This window comes from Petromyzon marinus, chromosome 63 (genome assembly GCF_048934315.1).
Source record: "Petromyzon marinus isolate PM22_M1 ecotype Great Lakes invasive population chromosome 63, UKy_Petmar_22M1.pri1.0, whole genome shotgun sequence".
NCBI classification, from domain to species: Eukaryota; Metazoa; Chordata; class Hyperoartia; order Petromyzontiformes; family Petromyzontidae; genus Petromyzon; species Petromyzon marinus.
This window is the reverse complement of record NC_133729.1, coordinates 7,104,022-7,124,231: the sequence shown is the minus strand read 5'-3', so window position 1 is coordinate 7,124,231 and position 20,210 is coordinate 7,104,022. Positions and strand designations below refer to the sequence as shown.

Sequence of the window (20,210 nt, the reverse complement as noted above, 5' to 3'; positions counted from 1 at the left end):
CGGTGGCTATGAGATGTTAACTACCTCGCCTGGTATACAGGAGGTTCGTGGGTTCGATCCCGTCTCTGACGCCTTCTGCTGCTGTATATTTGGAGTTTGCTTGTGCCCGTCTCTCTCCCCGTGGTCGCGTGGATTTTTCTCCGGGTCCTCCGGTTTTCCCCCTCCACATTTGCTACGTGTACATTTCCATGCGCATGGTAAGCCGTGCGGGGAAATGTACGTGGCCCAGGTCATTTGTGGCCAGTCGGTTTCTACGAAAGAGTTACAGAGCTCAGAATAGAGTTTTTTTTGGGTTAGATCGCGTAAACGTATAAATGTGTCGTTAAACCCGCCACCACCCGACACAACCATCTAGTAAGGGTTGTCACGTAAACAGAACGTGCACAATTCGTCACTAGTCCAGCACCACACCGGTTGTGTCTTGGAGAGCCAAGCCACAACATTCACAATCCGAGTACGACGTTTCGCCGGTAATTGCAACCAGCTTCATCAGGCGACAGCCAGATTTGTGGGCTGTACCTATTATTGCCGGTACGGTACACGAGAGGGATGGGTGGCCAACCAACACCACACGCCGGGGCCGCCTTTGTCTCCCCAGTGCTGATGCTTATACCAACCGCACCGGGTACTCGTTTAAAGTCGAGTCGATCAAATTTCGATTTGAAGCTTTCGTGACTGCAAGGATTCATCTTCTTTGGTTCTTTCGGTAAAGTCACGTAGAATGAGAATAAAATAATAAATTGATAAAATAAAATAACACAATAAAATTCTCACAAAAATATGGAACGCAAATTCGTGAAGCGTTCCATATCAATTTATTATTTTATTCTCATTCTACGTGACTTTACCGAAAGAACCATAGAAGTCGAGTCGACCAGTTCGGATGATTCCCCCGTCGCTGAGCAGGGAATCGAACTCGGGTGGCCCGGGTTCGTAGCGCAGTGCGCCGAAGCGCTGCGTCATCGCTTCCCACAACACAAAGACAAAGATCCCCCGTAGAGCCCGAACGGACTGTTGGGGCAAGTGCTGTGAGCGAGTAGTAGCACCTATGAAGGCCGGCACTGTGGCGCACGAGGTGGGGGGGGGGGGAGAAGTGGGTTCGTTCGAGCAAGCGCAGCGCCAACGCTAACCGCTGCGCCACCGCTCTTGGCGTGCGTCTGTGCATGTGTGTGTAGGCGTGTGTGCGCGTGTGGCTGGGTTGGCGTGCGTGTGTGTATAGGCGTGTGTGCGTGTGTGCATGTGCGTGTGTGTATAGGCGTGTGTGCGTGTGTGCATGTGCGTGTGTGTGTGTATAGGCGCGCGTGTGTGTGTGTGTGCGTCCTGCGTGCAGGTATTTATGGCTGGGAGGGAGAGAGGCAACTGGGTAGAAGACGCAGAGAACTTCACGGAAGATGCGGGTGATTCGAGTGCTGGCGATGTCTCTCGTCACCCAGGTAAGACTCAAACAAGTCAAAGGCTCCCATAATACATGGGGTTTTGTTTTTTGGGGGGGGGAGGGGGCCGGTTAGAACGCTGACGTCTGCAGTTTCTACGAAAAAGTTACAGAGCTCACGATAGAGGTTTTTTTTGGGTTAGATAGCGTAAATATATAAATGTTGTGTCGTTAAACCCGCCACCACCCGACGCAGCGACTAGTAAGTGTTGTCACGTAAACAGAACGTGGCCAATTCGTCACTAGTACAGCAGTAGTGTATAGTGTAGTGTATAGTGTAGTGTATAGTGTAGTATACTAGTACAGCACCACACCAGTTGTGTGTTGGAGAGCCAAGCCACGACATTTACAATTGTGAGTACGACGAAATCAAAGCTGCCCCGTATAGCCTCAGAACGGGCGCTCGGGGCAAAGTGCTGTTTGCGGGCACCTATTGATTTGAGGTCGGCATGGCGCGCGACGAGGAGGCTGGTGTGTGGCGGTAACCCGTGGCACGTGTCAGTGGGATGACACCCGTGCTAGACCTGGGTTCAATCCCAGACTAGGGCGCCGAACGTTCTGTGTGTGTGTGAAGTGGAGTTTGTATGTTCGCTCTCTCCCATATAAATGGTTGGATCGCGTAAATTTTAAAAAAAATGTTGCGCCGTTAAACCAGCCACCACCCGACACAGGCAATTAGCAAGGTTTGTCACGTAACAAAAAATAAAACCGTGCCGATGAATGGACTAGTTCAGCACACCGCTGTGATGGAGAGTAAACCCACTACAACGTTCGCAATTCGAGTATCGTGACGCTTTCGCCGGTGTGATGGCGGACTTCAAGTTCACATTTATATCTTGACTTGAAGCTTTCGTGACTGCAGGAATCCATACTCTTCGGTTCTTTCGGTAAAGTCACGTGGGTATAAAAAATCATAGATCACGACGTCTCGATCGCAACGCACACAATCGTCATCCGCCTGCTTGCGATGCGACCGAAGCGTCGTGATGGACTATTTTTTCTACCTACGGACAACATTAATGGGTTAGAGGAGCGAACATTCTGTTCATTCTGTTCGCTCCTTCCGCAGCTAAAGCAACACTCACGGCGTGCAATGTCATTTCGGCGTTGGCGAAACATCCTCCTGAAAATTGAAATCGGATTTTTGTTTTCTCAAAAATGTTTTTTTTTTTAATTTTAACTCCCGAGTGCCGCGATGTTCAACAACCGTTGCAAACCGGCGCACTGCATTTTTTTTAAAAGTCCGAGTAGACCTAGATGGAGACAGGGAACCTGTTCCAGATCTTTTAACTCGCCATTCATTTTAAGCCGTGCTCGGGGATCGAACTCGGAGGTCGTCGGTTAATTGGTGCAGCGAGTTTAACAGCCACTCTGCAGCTCTCTATACGCGGTGTGTTTATGCAACGAAAACAAAGATCCCTCGTGTATCATGGGACCTCTCTTGCCAGTATCAAAATACAAGGCCGTAATTATAATGTATATTGCTATAAAATAGATTTCTGCTATAAAATAGATTTATGTTTATATGATTGTGGTTATGGTTGTACTTTATTGATCCCTAATCTCTGCCATTACATACAATGAAACAAGAAAAGATAAAAAAAAACCAGAGCAATGTAATACAATACACTATTAGACATTATTGTTAAACATAAATAAAAAGTCCATCGCATGTGTTCGTGAATTTTTTAATATTTTAGGCAGAAAATTCTTTTTTAAATTTAGATTTTTTTTCTGGGGGGGGGGGACCCCCAGACCCTCTGGAAGATTTCCCCCCCCCCCCACCCCCCAATGTTGGCTCCATGGCTACGGCCTTATCAAAATATAAGAATAGGTTTTACCCTTTCTGGCAATAAAACCAGTTGTGTTAAGATGTTAAAACACCAAACCTAAACCTTTTTCAAGGAATCATGTACCGCATTAACCACAGATACTTGTGGTGAACATGCAAACAAAGAAAAACACATGCTCTGGTAGTATATGATGATGATGATGCATTGTCTTTGAAACCGATTGGTCCACACCAGAGACGGCTTTCTTTAGAGCCTCGTCTCACCAACAGCGTTAGACCAGAGGACAACGCCAAAAGGCGAACAGCACAAAGACAATGCCACTATGAAGACATTGAGAGCTCGGGGTTGAGCAGCTACATCATGGGGACCTCCCTTGCCAGTAAGGGGAGGGCAGGCCCCGTGGCGCTCGCGAGAAGGCTGGCGCGGATGGCGGCGGACGACCGGTGGGGCAGAGTTGGGGAGTTGAACCCGAGGGCCCTCCTGTGGGTGGAGAGGCGCGCGGCTGAAGGCGCCAGCGACTCAGGGAGACGCGGACGGAGGCTGAAGAGGAGAAGGGCAATGTCGAGCTGGATGATCCGAGTAGCAAAAGTAGCAAATGTAGCTACGGGCACTCGCACTTTCAATGCCCCTCCGCGCTAAACGCTCTCGAGCTATCAATTCCGGTTCAGTGATTCTGCACTTGCTCTATTACTATAGTACTATACCGCCTTCGACTTTTACGAACGACCGGGTGTTTAAGGTTAGCGATTTGTCGTGTTATCTGGCATGTGTAGCAAATGAAAAAATACAATTACTTTACTGTGCAAGTTAAACATTTGTGTTTTATTATTAATGTGTTTTTTTTTTTAATTCAGGGCCCCTTTATAACATCATGCTACAGGCCCCGCACTCGCTTCATCCGGCACTGGGGCAATCCCGAGCCCGTGCAATGCACGTGTGTCGAACTTCTATCGCACCGACCGTGCTCATCGGTGGTGCGGGGGAATGACGACAAATTAAACGCAACAACGAGCGGTTCTGATGAGAGGAGTTTGTCAGTCTAGATTCATCGAGTGCGTAGCTCCCCCCAGTGGCTTCCGAATATCGGAAGGAAGAGAGAACGTTCCAGACGGCTGCAGAAGCAGCGCATCTGAGGGCGCCGCACGATGATGCGGTGACCGCCGCCTTTTGTTCGATGGCCGAGCCAAAAGCCACTGCGAGGGTGTCCGGAGTTTGCGTGATGATGGTTTTGTGCTCCTTGACGAGATGAGCGAGGTTTTGTAATTCGAGATGTTAACTCCCTCGCCTGATATGCAAGAGGTCGTTTATTTGCCGAGGACATTATCAAGAATATAACACATCGATTAGACAGCTAGTAAAAGGCATCAGCAAGTCTGCATTAACCACCCATACGTGTGGTCAAACCATGCAAACAAACGTTATTTGATAATGTACGCATTAATAATAGGGGTTTTCCCCTTTTTTTCTGGCAACAAAACTGATGCCTTTTTAACAAGGATTAATGTCTGCATTAACCACAATACCTGCAGTCAAAATGCAAACAAAAAACATACTGTGATAATATATGCATTGTCCTTGAAACTGATTGGTCCACACCAGGGACGGCTTTCTTTTGAGCTTCGACCCAACTGGTGCTCGACCAGAGGACGCCAAAAGGCGTACTCCTTTTGGCGTCCTCTGGTCGAGCACCAATTGGGTCGAGGCTCAAAAGAAAGCCGTCCCTTGGTGTGGACCAATCAGTTTCAAGGACAATGCATCATATATTATCATATTATGTTTTTTGTTTGCATTTTGACTGCAGGTATTGTGGTTAATGCAGACACGAATCCTTGTTTTAAAAAAAGGTTTCAGTTTTGTTGCCAAAAAAGGGGAAAAAACCCTATTATTACATTTTGGTACTGGCAAAGGAGGTCTAATGATGAATGTACGCATTGTCCATAAAACGGTTTGGCTCGCGCCAGAGGCTACCATCATAGCCTTGTCTCACCACCGGTGTTAGAGGGGAGAACGCCCAAAGGCAAACAGCGCAAATACAACGCGAATATTAAAGCAGCAATAGCTCTGGTTGAGCAATTGTGTCTGTGTTCTGAAACTCCGTCAGGTTAATGCATATTTGATGCCTATTTGGCGTTTGAACATCCAAACAACTCCTGTATTCTTGCCGGAGAGGGCAATGCCTTCCATCAGTGGGGTACAGGTGGCTAGTTTGTGGACACTTAGAGTCCAATCCTAGGCAGAGATGACTCGAGCCTTGGATTGTTCATTTGACAGCGGCAATGAAGACCGTGACTTTAATTAAATTTGGTTAGGGCAGTAAAAATAAAAAATATATATATGTGTCGCCTACATGACATTTTCATCTCTTGCCACTTGGCAGGTGAGGACGTTTATTTAGCCACACCGACCCAGCCCCCTCAGGGGGGGGGGGGGAGAGAGGGGGGGCCGGGTGGAGAGGGGGATATGACTTTCGCCAATTCCGGGCACATTGAGTGCTTTGTTTAAATGATGGGAGGAGCCCTAGTCGATACTGTGTAACAACATCTAGTTTTGTTCCTGGGTAGTAAGTGTTACTTCGCAAATTGTGTATGCCTCAAAAGGTACAGAAAGAGGCTATTATTATTATTCCCCACAAACTTTGATTTTGTGACCAGCACAGGTGACATTTTGAAATTGACCTATTGCCAATGAGAAAAAAAATACGTGGTGCGCATTTGCGTCATTCCTTCACATTAAGTCCTGGTCACAAAAGCAAAAGTTTGTGGGGAATAATAACAGCCACTTTCTGTACTTTTGAGTGATAAGCAATTAAAAAATATAACACAGTACCCAGGAACAAAAATTGTGTTACATAGTGAATTATCGCACCCAGCGTTTCTTACGCAAGCGTGCTCCTGAGAATGCATTATATAGAAGGGGAATGAAACATCATCATCATCACGATCCACGTGAGGTGTCCACTGGACATTTCGTCATTTGTTGTTTCCACTTTCCTCTCTGTCTTCGAGTGCCAATCCCTTCCCATGTCGTCGTCAAAACCGTCCGTTTAGCGTTTGACCAGAGTTTGTTTAACGTTAATAATACATGTAAACAAAAAAGATGAAAATTCCAGACGAACAATAATGAATGCGAAAGAACTTCAAGTTGTGTAAAATCGCTCTCCATCGGAGACTGAACAGGTGGTAATGCACGGCGTATGTCTTTGGCTGCTTTAAATATCCACATGATTACCCACTTCTTCGTTCAGCGTATCATTTGTGGCCAGTTCGCTTCTGAAAAAGAGATCTACATAGCTCTGTGGGGCCCTAGCTGGTAAATAAATTTAAATGAAAAGTGTAATGCGCATATGTTAAACTGCTTTCGCACTGTACTATACCCCCGCCCCCACCCCCCGGAATCATAATCCTCGTTACTAACTAACAAACTTTTAACAAATCACTTTTAGTTTACCGGGTAAACCTCACTGAGCCATTCGGTCTATTTCAGAAGAGACCTGGCCACAAATGAAAGCACAACGAAATGGTTTAGCATCGTGTGTGAATGTGTGGCGGCCACAATAATTTAGACCAATGGTTCTTAACTTTTACTGCAGTCTCGCACCCACTCTTTGGTTCTCAAACGTCACAAAAATGTAAGAATGTTAATAAAAAACTGCTCTAGAGGAGTTGTACACCCCGAGCTGCCACTGCTATTCAGTGGCCTGAAATCCAATGTTTCGCTCCGGATGACCGCTGCAAAGTATGATCTTGTGTTTTGATTATAGTGTGCTGATCTTAAAGGTGCTTTTAAAAATGTTGGTTATCCGACTGATGCTCCTGCTGTTATGGAGTGACTCATGCTGCCAGCTATGGCTACAAAGTTTGGTAGTACATGTTATGTATATCGTTTATCGTACAATTTCAATCACAGTTCCTATGATCACTGTTACATTGCTTGTATAGATTTATTTTGGTGATTTCGAAAACGTTTTGGTTTAGCCATATTTGTTTGTTGTAGCGCAGAGTTAGACTGATAACTTTCATCTAAATTGTCTTTTAGTTGTTATTGTTTGACTTGCATCCCACTGGGATTTTTGCACACAGCATTGATATACGGTGCTTTTTTCTGGAAGACTTTGCTGTTTTTTCCTGTATTTTTCTGTTTGCGCGTAGTCACTTTAAGATGTTTTCTTGTTCATGTTTTTGTTTCTTGCGGTTGCACCCGAGTCAAGAGCCGCATGGCTCACAGGGCTATTCCAAATAATTGAAACTGAAAACTGAAATAGGGTGTAATGAAACAAAGGAGTTGTACTTAACGTGCCCATTCTTAATTTGTGTTTCCGATTATTTACCTGCTAAAATAATCTGGCCATGTCTCGCATCGTGCACCCCAGGTTAAGAACCACTGCGGCTACACTATACACTACACTATACACTACACCACGACACTTCACTATACACTACACTATACACTACACTACTAAGTTTCAAGTTTCATTGGTTTATATAAGAGCCACTGGTTTATATAAGAACCACTGGTTTATATATGAACCACTGGTTTATACAGTGAGGGAAAAAAGTATTTGATCCCCTGCTGATTTTGTACGTTTGCCCACTGACAAAGAAATGATCAGTCTATAATTCTAATGGTAGGTTCATTTAAACAGTGAGAGACAAAATAATGTTATAAATTGATTTGCATTTTAATGAGGGAAATAAGTATTTGACCCCTCTACAAAACATGACTTAGTGCTTGGTGGCAAAACCCTTGTTGGCAATCACAGAGGTCAGACGTTTCTTGTAGTTGGCCACCAGGTTTGCACACATCTCAGGAGGGATTTTGTCCCACTCCTCTTTGCAGATCTTCTCCAAGTCATTAAGGTTTCGAGGCTGTCGTTTGGCAACTCGAACCTTCAGCCCCCTCCACAAATTTTATATGGGATTAAGGTCTGGAGACTGGCTAGGCCACTCCTTGACCTTAATGTGCTTCTTCTTGAGCCACTCCTTTGTTGCCTTGTCATGCTGGAATACCCAGCCACGACCCATTTTCAATGCCCTGGCTGAGGGAAGGAAGTTCTCACCCAAGAATTGACGGTACATGGCCCCGTCCATCGTCCCTTTGATGCGGTGAAGTTGTCCTGTCCCTTAGCAGAAAAAGCACCCCCAAAGCATAATGTTTCCACCTCCATGTTTGACGATGGGGATGGTTCATCTTCTTTGGTTCTTTCGGTAAAGTCACGTAGAATGATAATAAAATAATAAATTGATAAAATAAAATAACACAATAATATTCTCACGACGTTTCGGCCACAACACAAGCGGCCTTCATCAGGTGAAGGGGGCGAGACTGTCACTCCAGCGCTGTCCTACCAGACAGTCTCGCCCCCTTCACCTGATGAAGGCCGCTTGTGTTGTGGCCGAAACGTCGTGAGAATATTATTGTGTTATTTTATTTTATCAATTTATTATTTTATTATCATTCTACGTGACTTTACCGAAAGAACCAAAGAAGATGAATCATTGCAGTCACGAAAGCTTTAAATCGAGATGGGGATGGCGTTCTTTGGGTCATAGGCAGCATTGCTCCTCCAAACACGGCGAGTTGAGTTGATGCCAAAGAGCTCAATTTTGGTCTCATCTGACCACAACATTTTCACCAAGTTGCCCTCTGAATCATTCAGATGTTCATTGGCAAACTTCAGACGGGCATGTATATGTGCTTTCTTGAGCAGGGGGCCCTTGCGAGCGCTGCAAGATTTCAGTCCTACACGGCGTAGTGTGTTAGCAATTGATTTCTTGGTAACTATGGTCCCAGCTGCCTTGAGATCATTGACATGATCCTCCCGTGTAGTTCTGGGCTGATTCCTCACCGTTCTCATGATCATTGCATGGAGCTCCAGGCCGAGGGAGATTGACAGTTCTTTTGTGTTTTTTTTCCATTTGCGAATAATCGCACCAACTGTTGTCACCTTCTCACCAAGCTGCTTGGCAATGGTCTTGAAGCCCTTTCCAGCCTTGTGTAGGTCTACAATCTTGTCCCTGACATCCTTGGAGAGCTCTTTGGTCTTGGCCATGGTGGAGAGTTTGGAATCTGATTAATTGATTGCTTCTGTGGACAGGTGTCTTTTATACAGGTAACACGCTGAGATTAGGAGCACTCCCTTTAAGAGTGTGCTCCTAATCTCAGCTCGTTGCCTGTATAAAAGACATCTGGGAGCCAGAAATCTTTCTGATTGAGGGGGGTCAAATACTTATTTCCCTCATTAAAATGCAAATCAATTTATAACATTTTTGACACGCGTTTTTTCCGGATTTTGTTGTTGTTATTCTGTCTCTCACTGTTCAAATAAACCTACCATTAAAATTATAGACTAATCATTTCTTTGTCAGTGGGCAAACGTACAAAACCAGCAGGGGATCAAATACTTTTTTCCCTCACTGTATAAGAGCCACTAGTTTATATATGAACCACTAGTTTATATAAGAGCCACTGGTTTATATAAGAACCACTGGTTTATATAAGAGCCACTGCTCTAGACTGGTCCAGACGCACGTTGGAGGGAAAAACTGGAGGGACCCTAGAACAGAAATCCACCAGACCACGGGGGAGGAGAGGGGAGAAGAGAGAGAGAGAAAAACTCCAAATATACAGCTGGCGTCAGTCAGAGTCGGGACAAAACCCACGACCTCCTGCATACCAGGCGAGGTAGTTAACATCTCCTAGCCACCGTGATGATGATGATGATGAGAGACACAAACTCCAAATATACAGCTGGCGTCAGTCAGAGCCGGGACAAAACCCACGACCTCCTGCATACCAGGCGAGGTAGTTAACATCGCCTAGCCACCGTGATGATGATGAGAGAGAGAGAGACGCACACTCCAAATATACAACGGGCGTCTTCAGGGTCGGGACCGAACCCACGACCTCCTGCATACCAGGCGAGGTAGTTAACATCTCATAGCCACCGCGACAGCTATGTTGGTTACTTGTGAAGAAAGAACTTGGGGGGGTTGGAGGGTTGGAGGGTGGGGGAGGTGGTGGGTTACCAGGTGGGAGTAATGTCGGGGAGCCGGGGGAGGGGGGGGGGTGTGCCAAGTGTGGGAGTTGGTGGACGGGAGATTATGATGGGAGGCCTTGGGGCTGAACAAACCACGTGGGGTGTGGAGCGAGCCGTCTTATGACCGAGCAGAGACGCGCGCCGGCGTTTTTGCCCGCGGCGCTGCTGTCGATCGCAGTGGAATGCGCGTCCGTAATTTTCGAGACCGCCACCGCCACCCAGCCCACCTCGTCCACCCACCCCGCCTCGTCCACCCCACTCCACCTCGTCCTCCTCCTTGCGGGAAAAGGTCGTTGCGATTTTCTGCGCAATCAGAACTCCGGCAGATGTAGCCGCGGTAAGCGGAGCTTGGGTTCGCGGTGGCGGCAGCAGCAGCAGCTGCGTCGAAACAGTCACCGATCGGCACGTTTTCGTTTGCGTGGCAATCAGCCGGGTGGTGGCGGGTCCAACGACACATCCGTCATTACGCTTTATTACGGATGGAATCGCTCGCGAAAAGCCTCATCCTCCCCCACTACTGCTGCTGCTGCGACAAACGGCGACGCGCGGACAGCGTTTCTTTAAACAAGATCGCCTTTTGGCGTCCTCTGGTCTCTAAACACCGTTTTGAGACGAGGCTCAAAAGAAAGCTGTCTCTGGTGTGGACCAATCAGTTTCAAAGACAATGCCACATATATTACCAGAGTATGTTTTTTTTTGCATTTTGACCGCAAGTATTGTGGTTAATGTAGACGTGATTCCTTGCAAAAGGTTTCAGTTTGGTGTTTTAACAACTGAACACAGCTGTTTTGGTGCCAGATAAGAGGAAAAAAAAACTATTATCAAGATCAACGGGCTCACAAAATGTGCGTTGATTTATTAACCCTCCACCCACTTCGCACAAGAAGGGCACACAGATGTTGTCATCACATCTACGACGTCTCTATTTAAACGAACGCAACAGGTGGACTTCTACAACAAATCTGGCTGCCGCCTGATGAAGCTGGTTGTAATTACTGGCAAAAACGCGGCCTCCCGGTGTTAACCGGGGCGGCCCCTCGGTATTAACCGGGGCGGCCCCTCGGAATGAACCGGGGCGGCCCCTCGGTATGAACCGGGGCGGCCCCTCGGAATGAACCGGGGCGGCCCTGCCCCCCACGGTGCATGCGAACCGCGACCCTCACCAAAGTGGTGGCGAACGGCCCCTGTGTCTGGGCGTCCACGTGCTCGGCCAGTTAGGTCTCGGGCTGGGCCCCCCCCCTCGCCCCCACCGCCCCCCCCCCTCTGTGTCCAGGCGGGCTCAGGCTTGCCCAGTCCCCCCCCCCCCTCCGTTGTGTAATGGGGGGGGGGGTCTCATACCGGGTTTATTGGGGGGCGACGCCTGGTGGCCGCCCACCCCCTGCAGTCACACGGATTTAATGAGCTCGCATTAATTGCAGTGACGTGGTGGTGGTGTGTTGAGTGTGTGTGTTGTGTGTGTGTGTGGTGTTTTATGGTGTGTGTGTGTGTGGTATTTTATGGTGTGTGTTGTGTGTGTGCTGTTTTATGGTGTGTGTGTGTGTTGAGTGTGTGTGTGGTGTTTTATGGTGTGTGTGTTGTTTTATGGTGTGTGTTGTGTGTGTGTGGTGTTTTATGGTGTGTGTGTGTTGGGTGTGTATGTGTTTTTTATGGTGTGTGTGTTGGGTGTGTGTGTGTGGTGTTTTATGGTGTGTGTGTTGGGTGTGTGTGGTGTTTTATGGTGTGTGTGTGTTGGGTGTGTGTGGTGTTTTATGGTGTGTGTGTTGTTTTATGGTGAGTGTTGTGTGTGTGTGGTGTTTTATGGTGTGTGTGTGTTGGGTGTGGTGTTTTATGGTGTGTGTGTTGTTTTATGGTGTGTGTTGTGTGTGTGTGGTGTTTTATGGTGTGTGTGTGTTGGGTGTGTGTGTGTTTTTTTATGGTGTGTGTGTTGGGTGTGTGTGGTGTTTTATGGTGTGTGTGTGTGTTGGGTGTGTGTGGTGTTTTATGGTGTGTGTGTTGGGTGTGTGTGTGGTGTTTTATGGTGTGTGTATGTTGGGTATGTGTGTGGTGTTTTATGGTGTGTGTTGTGTGTGGTGTTTTATGGTGTGTTGAGTGTGTTGTGTGTGTGTGGTGTTTTATGGTGTGTTGGGTGTGTTGTGTGTGGTGTTTTATGGTGTGTGTGTGGTGTGTGAGTGTGTGTGTTGGGTGTGTGTGGTGTTTTATGGTGTGTGTGTTGTGTGTGTGTGGTGTTTTATGGTGTGTGTGTGTGTGTTGGGTGTGTGTGTGGTGTTTTATGGTGTGTGTGTTGGGTGTGTGGTGTTTTATGGTGTGTGTTGGGTGTGTGTGGTGTTTTATGGTGTGTGTGTGTGTTGGGTGTGTGTGTGGTGTTTTATGGTGTGTGTGTGTTAGGTGTGTGTGTGGTGTTTTATGGTGTGTGTTGTGTGTGTGTGGTGTTTTATGGTGTGTGTGTTAGGTGTGTGTGGTGTTTTATGGTGTGTGTGTGTGGGTGTGTGTGTGGTGTTTTATGGTGTGTGTGTGTTGTGTGTGTGGTGTTTTATGGTGTGTGTGTTGGGTGTGTGTGGTGTTTTATGGTGTGTGGGTGTGTTGTGTGTGTGTGTGGTGTTTTATGGTGTGTGTGTTGTGTGTGTGTGTTGGGTGTGTGTGTGGTGTTTTATGGTCCTACTCGCCAACAGCACTTGCCCCAACAACCCATTTTGGAGCGGTGGCGCGGCGGGATCTTTAGAGGCTACTCCGTGCGGGGGGTTTTGGGGGGGACCTCTGTCTGTGTGAGTGCAGCTGGTGGCGTCAGGTGAGAGGCATCGCAGAGGCTGGAAAGCGCCGTCCGTGTTCGTTGTTGAAAATGAACCTGGTCCCTTCCCCGCGTACGTCACAACGGTAGGTGTCGTTGTGTGCGTGTGTGTGTGGGTGGCGGTGATGTGCCACCCCCTCCCCCCCCGTAATGGAACGTCTACGCCGGTTAGAAACATTGAGGCTGGCCTGCCTGCGATCCATCCTGGGTTTAACCAGGCTGGATTGTGTCAGGAGCTCACAAATCCTTGAAGGTTCTGGACAAAGTCCCATCGGTGAGCTCCTCCGGCAGGCAAGGCTGCGATGGCTGGGTCATGTAGCCCGCATGCCCAGCCACCGCATGCCTAAATAGCTTTTGTTTGGCCGGATCGAGGGGGCTAAATGGGCACGGCACGGGCTAGAGAAGAGATGGAGTGATGTGATACAGGAGGATGTGGAGCTGAGTGGACTTGCTGATGACTGGTACCAGCGGTGTCAAGATCGGCCTCTGTGGAAGAGGATCGTGAAGGACGCTACTGGGCAGTTGGAGGCAGTCGCCCTCCAACAATAACGGAGGGCGGAGGAGCGACGCTCACAACAACGAGCGGAGCACGGGTCGGTTAAATCACAGCAAGTTGGCACACAAGGAGGCACAGCTTTTTCATCTGCCAGTCATCTCAGTCAGTCAACCCATGGCACCTGCTGGGTCTGTCCCGTGACCTCCTGGTAGCGGGCGTTCGACACTTCACGTGGCCTTAAAGTGCACCTAGCCTGGCACAGTCGCCGTGGTGACGTCGCCGCTAATAGCGGTTGTGGTTGTTGGTGGTGGTGTTGTGGGGAGCGGTGGTGTAGCGGTTAGCGCTACGAACCTGGCGACCCGGGTTCCATTCCCGCTCACGGGCAACGCCAGTGACGATTATCTGAACCGGTCCTGGGCCTCCCCTAGGCCGACTCAGCCTCAAATGAGTACCTGGTGCGATGTGTAGTAAACACACCCTCGTGTGCCGTGCCGGCCTTCGTAGGTGGTGTCACTCCCGAACAGCACTTGCCCCAAAAGTCTGTCGAAGCTAAACGGGGGATCTTTGTCTGCTTGTTATGCGTGCGTTTACCTGTGTGCATGCACATTCCATTGTGTATGTGTTGACCTGTGTACGTGTGTGTGTGCGTGTCTGTACGTGCCGAACCCAACCGATCAAGTTTGAGTCAGACCAGGTTAAAGGTCGGACGGTGAACTACAAGCTCTCAGGCCCAGGGGCAGATCAGCCGCCCGTGGGACGCTTCTCCATCAATGACAAGGGCGTAATTCAAGTGTCTCAGGCTCTGGACAGAGAGGAGATCGCCATATACAAGGTGTGAGTGTGTGTGTGTGTCAACTACCTCGCCTGGTACACAGGAGGTCGTGTGTACAATCCTGACCCTGACGCCTGCTGCTGTATATTTGGAGTTTGCGTGTCTCCCTCCCCCGTGGTCGCGTGGATTTTTCTCCGGGTCTTCCGGTTTTCCGCTCCGCATTTAAAAATCAACATTCGGCTGCTTTGAATGTCCACGTGATAAGCCACTTTCGTCGAGATATCACTTGTGATGTTTAGGTCGCTTCGGGAAAAAATAGCTTTGCAGCTCAGTGGGGCCTTGCCTGGTAAAATAAAAAGTTTAGTTTAGTTCGTATATCCACGTGTGTGTCAATGTGTGGGGAGCGGTAGCGCAGTGGTTAGCAGCGTTACGCTACGAATCCGACGACCCGAGTTCGATTTCCGCTCATGGCCAAGACGAGTGACGATTATCTGAATCGGTCCTGGGCGTCTCCTACCTGATGCGGTGTGTAAACATCGTCACTAGGGAGACAAAGGCGGCCGGGCGTGGTGCTGGCCACCCACCTCTCTTGTGCCGTTCCGGCCGTCATCGGTGCTCGCTAACAGCACTTGACCCAACAGTCTGTTACAGTCTGTTACAGGCTGTTACAGTCTGTTACAGGCTGTTACAGTCTGTTACAGGCTGTTACAGGCTGTTACAGTCTGTTACAGGCTGTTACAGTCTGTTACAGGCTGTTACAGGCTGTTACAGTCTGTTACAGTCTGTTACAGGCAATACGGGGGATCTTTGTCTTTGTGTGTCAATGTTGGGGTGGAGTGGTAGCGTAGTGGTTAGCGCGCTGCACTACGAACCCGACCACCCGAGTTCGATTCCCGCTCACGGTCAACATTATCTGAACCATTCCTGGGCATCCCCTAGGTTGACTAAGCCTCAATTTAGTACACTCTCTAGTGCGGCGTGTAAACATTAGCACTGGAGAGACAAAGGCGGCCGGGCGTTGGCTTTCAACAACACCTGCCCCAAACGTCTGTTAAGGCTATACGGGGCGTCTCTGTGTATCTGCGAGAGATGGGGAGCGGTGGTCGCAGTCGTCAGTACACCGTGCTACGAACCCCATAGCTGTAAACCCCTCTATCAGTGCCCTACCTTATGAGACCAATTCAGATCTTATTGGTCACCCCGTGCCCCCTTATAAATCTCAACGTTCATCCTACAAAGTCCCATCACAAGGGAAAAACAAATAGACACATTTATTTTTGCTCTGAAAACTCAATTTCCCTGTACAAGAAATTTACGGGGTAAACCGTATGGGTTCACAGGTGTGGAACCCGGTGACCCGAGGTCGATTCCCACTCGCAGCCAATATCGGTGATGAATATTCGAACCGGCCCTGGGCCTCCCCTGAGCCAAATCGGCCTTCAAATGAGTACCTGGTGCGGTGTGTAAAATAAATAATCAGTGGGGAGGCAAAGGTGGCCGGGCGTGGTGGTAATGGCCGCAAATGGGACGTCATGCATGGCCTTGATGGAAAGTGCTCGCTGACAGCACTTGCTGATCCCAACGACCTGTTCGAGCAGTCCCATAATGCAGGTCGCGCAAAGCCAACGTGTTACATTGTTAGAGCGGTGTTCTGCAGGCCCGCGACAACCACACGAAGGGTGAATAAGTCATATATATAAAAAAAAGTTTTTTTTAAAACACGCTTTAATGAAATGTACCGTACTCGTAATGGAAAAAAACTCCACGACTCCAGGAAGTGGCCCCGAAGCTTGCCACGACGTAAGGGGACCGTGGGCAATTACAGCCAACGTGAGTTTACCCTGGAAAATTAGACCCAAGCCGAAATATAACAAGTAAAAAAATAATGTAAAAAAATATTTATCTTACATTTTTTACGATAGAATATAGTACTGTCATCAGTATTACATACGTATACCAAGTTTGCAGTCGATACCACATTGGGAAGTGGGTTAACATTGAGTTACAAGATTTGAGGATACATCAACGGCAACAGCAGACGGTGAGTTAAATAAAAGCGTGTAAATAAAAACACGACTCATAATCGTCGTGGAGCTGCTGTCAAAACCCCAGTGGTTTAAAATGAGTGAAGAACACGGTTGTTAAAGGCCATACGGGGGGGGGGGGGGATGTGTCTTTATGGCTTATAATATGAACAGAGCCATTTGCCCGTCCAAGGACGGGTGTATTGCAATAAATGTGAAACTTGCAAGCGAAACGACAGACCGCGAAGTGATATATTCATTGCATTCGTTCGTGTGCAATTTGTAAGGCCGCGGTGACACAGACCTATTTCATTTGAAGGTTATAATCCCTTGTTCATCATGACGTCCTTTTTTACTTTGATGTCTCAGCAGCGTTACGGAGATCGCCTCTTCCCCCGAGGAGGGGGGAGGAGGCGCCTCGCCCCCCCCCCCCATGTGACGTGACGTCACCTGCTAATTAATATTATTGTGGTAGGGGGGTGTCCATTTGGAGGACGTCACCTGTTAATGATTATTAATGAGGGGGGCTGGTAGACGTGGAGTGACGTCACGCGCGGGACACACTGACATTCTTGGCTCATTATAGTAGTAAATTAGTCTGGCGTCCACGCCTTCAGCCACCCAACCCCATCTACCCCCACCCTCACCAACCCCCTTCTACCCCCACCCCCACCCACCCCCTTCTATCCACCCCCACCCACCCCCTTCTATCCACCCCCACCCACCCCCTTCTACCCCCACCCTCACCAACCCCCTTCTACCCACACCCCACCCACCCCCTTCTATCCACCCCCACCCACCCCCTTCTACCCCCACCCTCACCCACCCCTTCTACCCACCCTCACCAACCCCCTTCTATCCACCCCCACCCACCCCATTCTATCCACCCCCACCCACCCCCTTCTACCCCCACCCTCACCCACCCTCTTCTATCCACCCCCACCCACCCCCTGCTACCCCCACCCCACCCACCCCCTTCTATCACCCCCACTCACCCCCTTCTACCCCCACCCTCACCCACCCCCTTCTATCCACCCCCACCCACCCCCTTCTACCCCCACCCTCACCAACCCCCTTCTACCCACACCCCACCCACCCCTTCTATCCACCCCCACCCACCCCCTTCTACCCCCACCCTCACCCACCCCTTCTACCCCACCCTCACCAACCCCCTTCTACCCCCACCCCCACCCACCCCATTCTATCCACCCCCACCCACCCCCTTCTACCCCCATCCTCACCCACCCCTCTTCTATCCACCCCCCACCCACCCCCTGCTACCCCCACCCCATCCACCCCCTTCTATCCACCCCCACCCACCCCCTTCTACCCCACCCTCACCCACCCCCTTCTATCCACCCCCACCCACCCCCCTTCTACCCCGACCCCCACCCACCTTCAGCTACAGCGTCTCTGTGCTTGGTGTGAAATGACACTGCCCCCCGCCCCCGCTTCCTCCTCACCCCCCGCCCCTTCCCCCCCGCCCCTTCCCCCCACCCCCCTCCCACGGGTCAGATCTTCGTGCACGCGCTCATCAACGGGGTCGAGGTGGAGAGCGCGGCAGAGATGGCCGTGAGGGTTCACGACGACAACGACAACGCCCCCGACTTCGGCCCCGGGACCATTCGAGGATCGGTCACGGAGGGCAGTGCCCCTGGTCAGTGCGGTTAATAATAGGTGCTCCCTAAACCGGTTAATAGGTGCTCCCTAAACCGGTTAATAGGTGCTCCCTAAACCGGTTAATAGGTGCTCCTTAAACCGGTTAATAGGTGCTCCCTAACCACCCGCTGCCGGTCATCGTCGTCGCACCTCCGATGAGCGTGGACGGCGACGTACCACGTTGAAAGAAGTTCAACGTCGGTACAAATCTAAGTTGGAAGCTCATTTCTTCAGGACTGCTTCTTGTTGGCGTGTTTGGTAGTTTGTTGTCCTTCCCACGCGCCTCCGGTTAGCGCGGTTGGCTACGTAACCGGTGCCGAAGAAGCTCAACGTGCGGACGTGACATCGGGGATCCGGGGATGAAACGCGCCACTTTTTTTTTCCACAAAATGTCAATAGGGGGCCGTCCATAAATGACGTCACGCATCTGGGGGTGGGGGGGGGGTCAGACATTGTGACGATGTGTGACGAGGGGGGGGGGTGGTTTGAGAAATGTGACGTCACATCAAAATGCGCAACTTTAAATAAATATAGACAACACGTTCTACTTGATTAAATAGACGTTTTAATAAATGTTTTCTCCCACAACATCAGAGTGCAGCGCCACATTAAATACGCACCACAATGACAATAGTTTAAAGCGATTTGAAGCATGTTTTATTTTCAAAATGGAAATATGGTTTTGGAGGGGGGCGCGCATAGCTTTGTGACGTCATATTTGAGGGGGGTCTGACTTTTTGTGACGCCGTGTGACGAGGAGGGGGGGAGGGGTCAAAAATCTGCCAAAATCCCTTGACGTCATTTATGGAGGCCCCCATAGCAATAGCAAAATATGCCCATTTTTATCATTAGACCTCCTTTGCCAGTACCAAATGTAATAATAGGGTTTTTCCATTTTTTTAGCAACAAAACTGAAACTTTTTTACAAGGATTCATGTCTTGGTGTGGACCAATCAGTTTCAAGGACAATGCATATTTTTACATTATGAGACCTCCTTTGCCAGAAACAAGATATAGGAATAGGTTTTACCCTTTTAACTGGCACAAAAACTGACACCTTTATTCAAGGCATCATGTTTGCAAAAAAACACAACACAAGCAGTCAGAATGCAAACAAAAAAGACAACTCTGATAATATGCAATATCAGACAGCTTTTCTTAGAGCCTAGTAGCTTTTCTTAGAGCCTAGTCTCTAAGAAAAGCTGTCTCGGGTGTGGACCAATCAAATTCAAGGACAGTGCATATTATCAGAGTTGTCTTTTTTGTTTGCATTCTGACTGCTTGTGTTGTGGTTATTGCAAACATGATGCCTTGAATAAAGGTGTCAGTTTTTGTGCCAGTTAAAAGGGTAAAACCTATTCCTAATGCATTATTTTATCATAGTATGTTTTTTGCATTTTTGGACTGCAGGTATTGTGGCTAATGCAGACACGAATCCTCGTAAAAAAAAAAGGTTTCAGTTTTGTTGCCAGAAAAAAAGGGGGGAACCCCTATTATTATTATTATGCCCATTTTTGTTTGGCTCGTGTGGCCGCGTTGGCCCCCGTTGGCCCGCGTAGGCTCCCTGGTGGCGAGGCTCTCGGCCTCGGACCGGGACGACCCCGGCACGGAGCACACGGCCGTCGTCTACCGCCTCGAGGCCCAGGAACCACCCCAGCCACCCGACGCCTTCTCCCTGGACGGGCTCACCCGGGGAGGTCACCAGCCAACGTGCGGCTCGACCGAGAGGTGCCGGCACCCACCACCACCACCACCACCCACCCCCGAACCCCCCCCCCCCACCCCGGCCCCGCCCACCATCGCAGACACCAACGGCGATTTCCGATTAGTTCCAGCCTCTAGTAGAGGCTCCGGCTCCAGTGAGCCGGATCGGAGCTTTACTTGCGCTGGGCCCCGAGTCGCTTGCAGAACGTGGGGTTAGAAGGGGTGGGTGGGGGTCGGGGTAAGGGGGGTGGGTGGGGGTCGGGGTAGAAGGGGGTGGGTGGGGGTCGGGGTAGAAGGGGGGGGTGGGGGGTCGGGGTAGAAGGGGGTGGGGTCGGGGTAGAAGGGGGTGGGTGGGGGTCGGGGTAGAAGGGGGGGTGGGGGTCGGGGTAGAAGGGGGTGGGGGTCGGGGTAGAAGGGGCTGGGTGGTGGGGGGTCGGGGTAGAAGGGGGTGGGTGGGGGTCGGGGTAGAAGGGGGGGTGGGGGTCGGGGTAGAAGGGGGTGGGGGTCGG

At 49.6% G+C, this 20,210-nt stretch overlaps 1 protein-coding gene across 1 annotated transcript in view; it reads left to right on the top strand.

The window, feature by feature from the left end:
* The first annotated feature begins 1,391 nt into the window (after positions 1-1,391).
* LOC116956044 (cadherin-2-like) overlaps positions 1,392-20,210 on the top strand; it is a 29,545-nt gene continuing 10,726 nt past the window's right edge. The window contains exons 1-4 of the mRNA XM_076053849.1: positions 1,392-1,433; positions 14,222-14,374; positions 17,854-17,999; positions 19,557-19,725. Of these exons, the coding sequence (XP_075909964.1) occupies positions 1,392-1,433; positions 14,222-14,374; positions 17,854-17,999; positions 19,557-19,725 (510 nt within the window). The remainder of the gene's footprint in view (positions 1,434-14,221; positions 14,375-17,853; positions 18,000-19,556; positions 19,726-20,210) is intronic.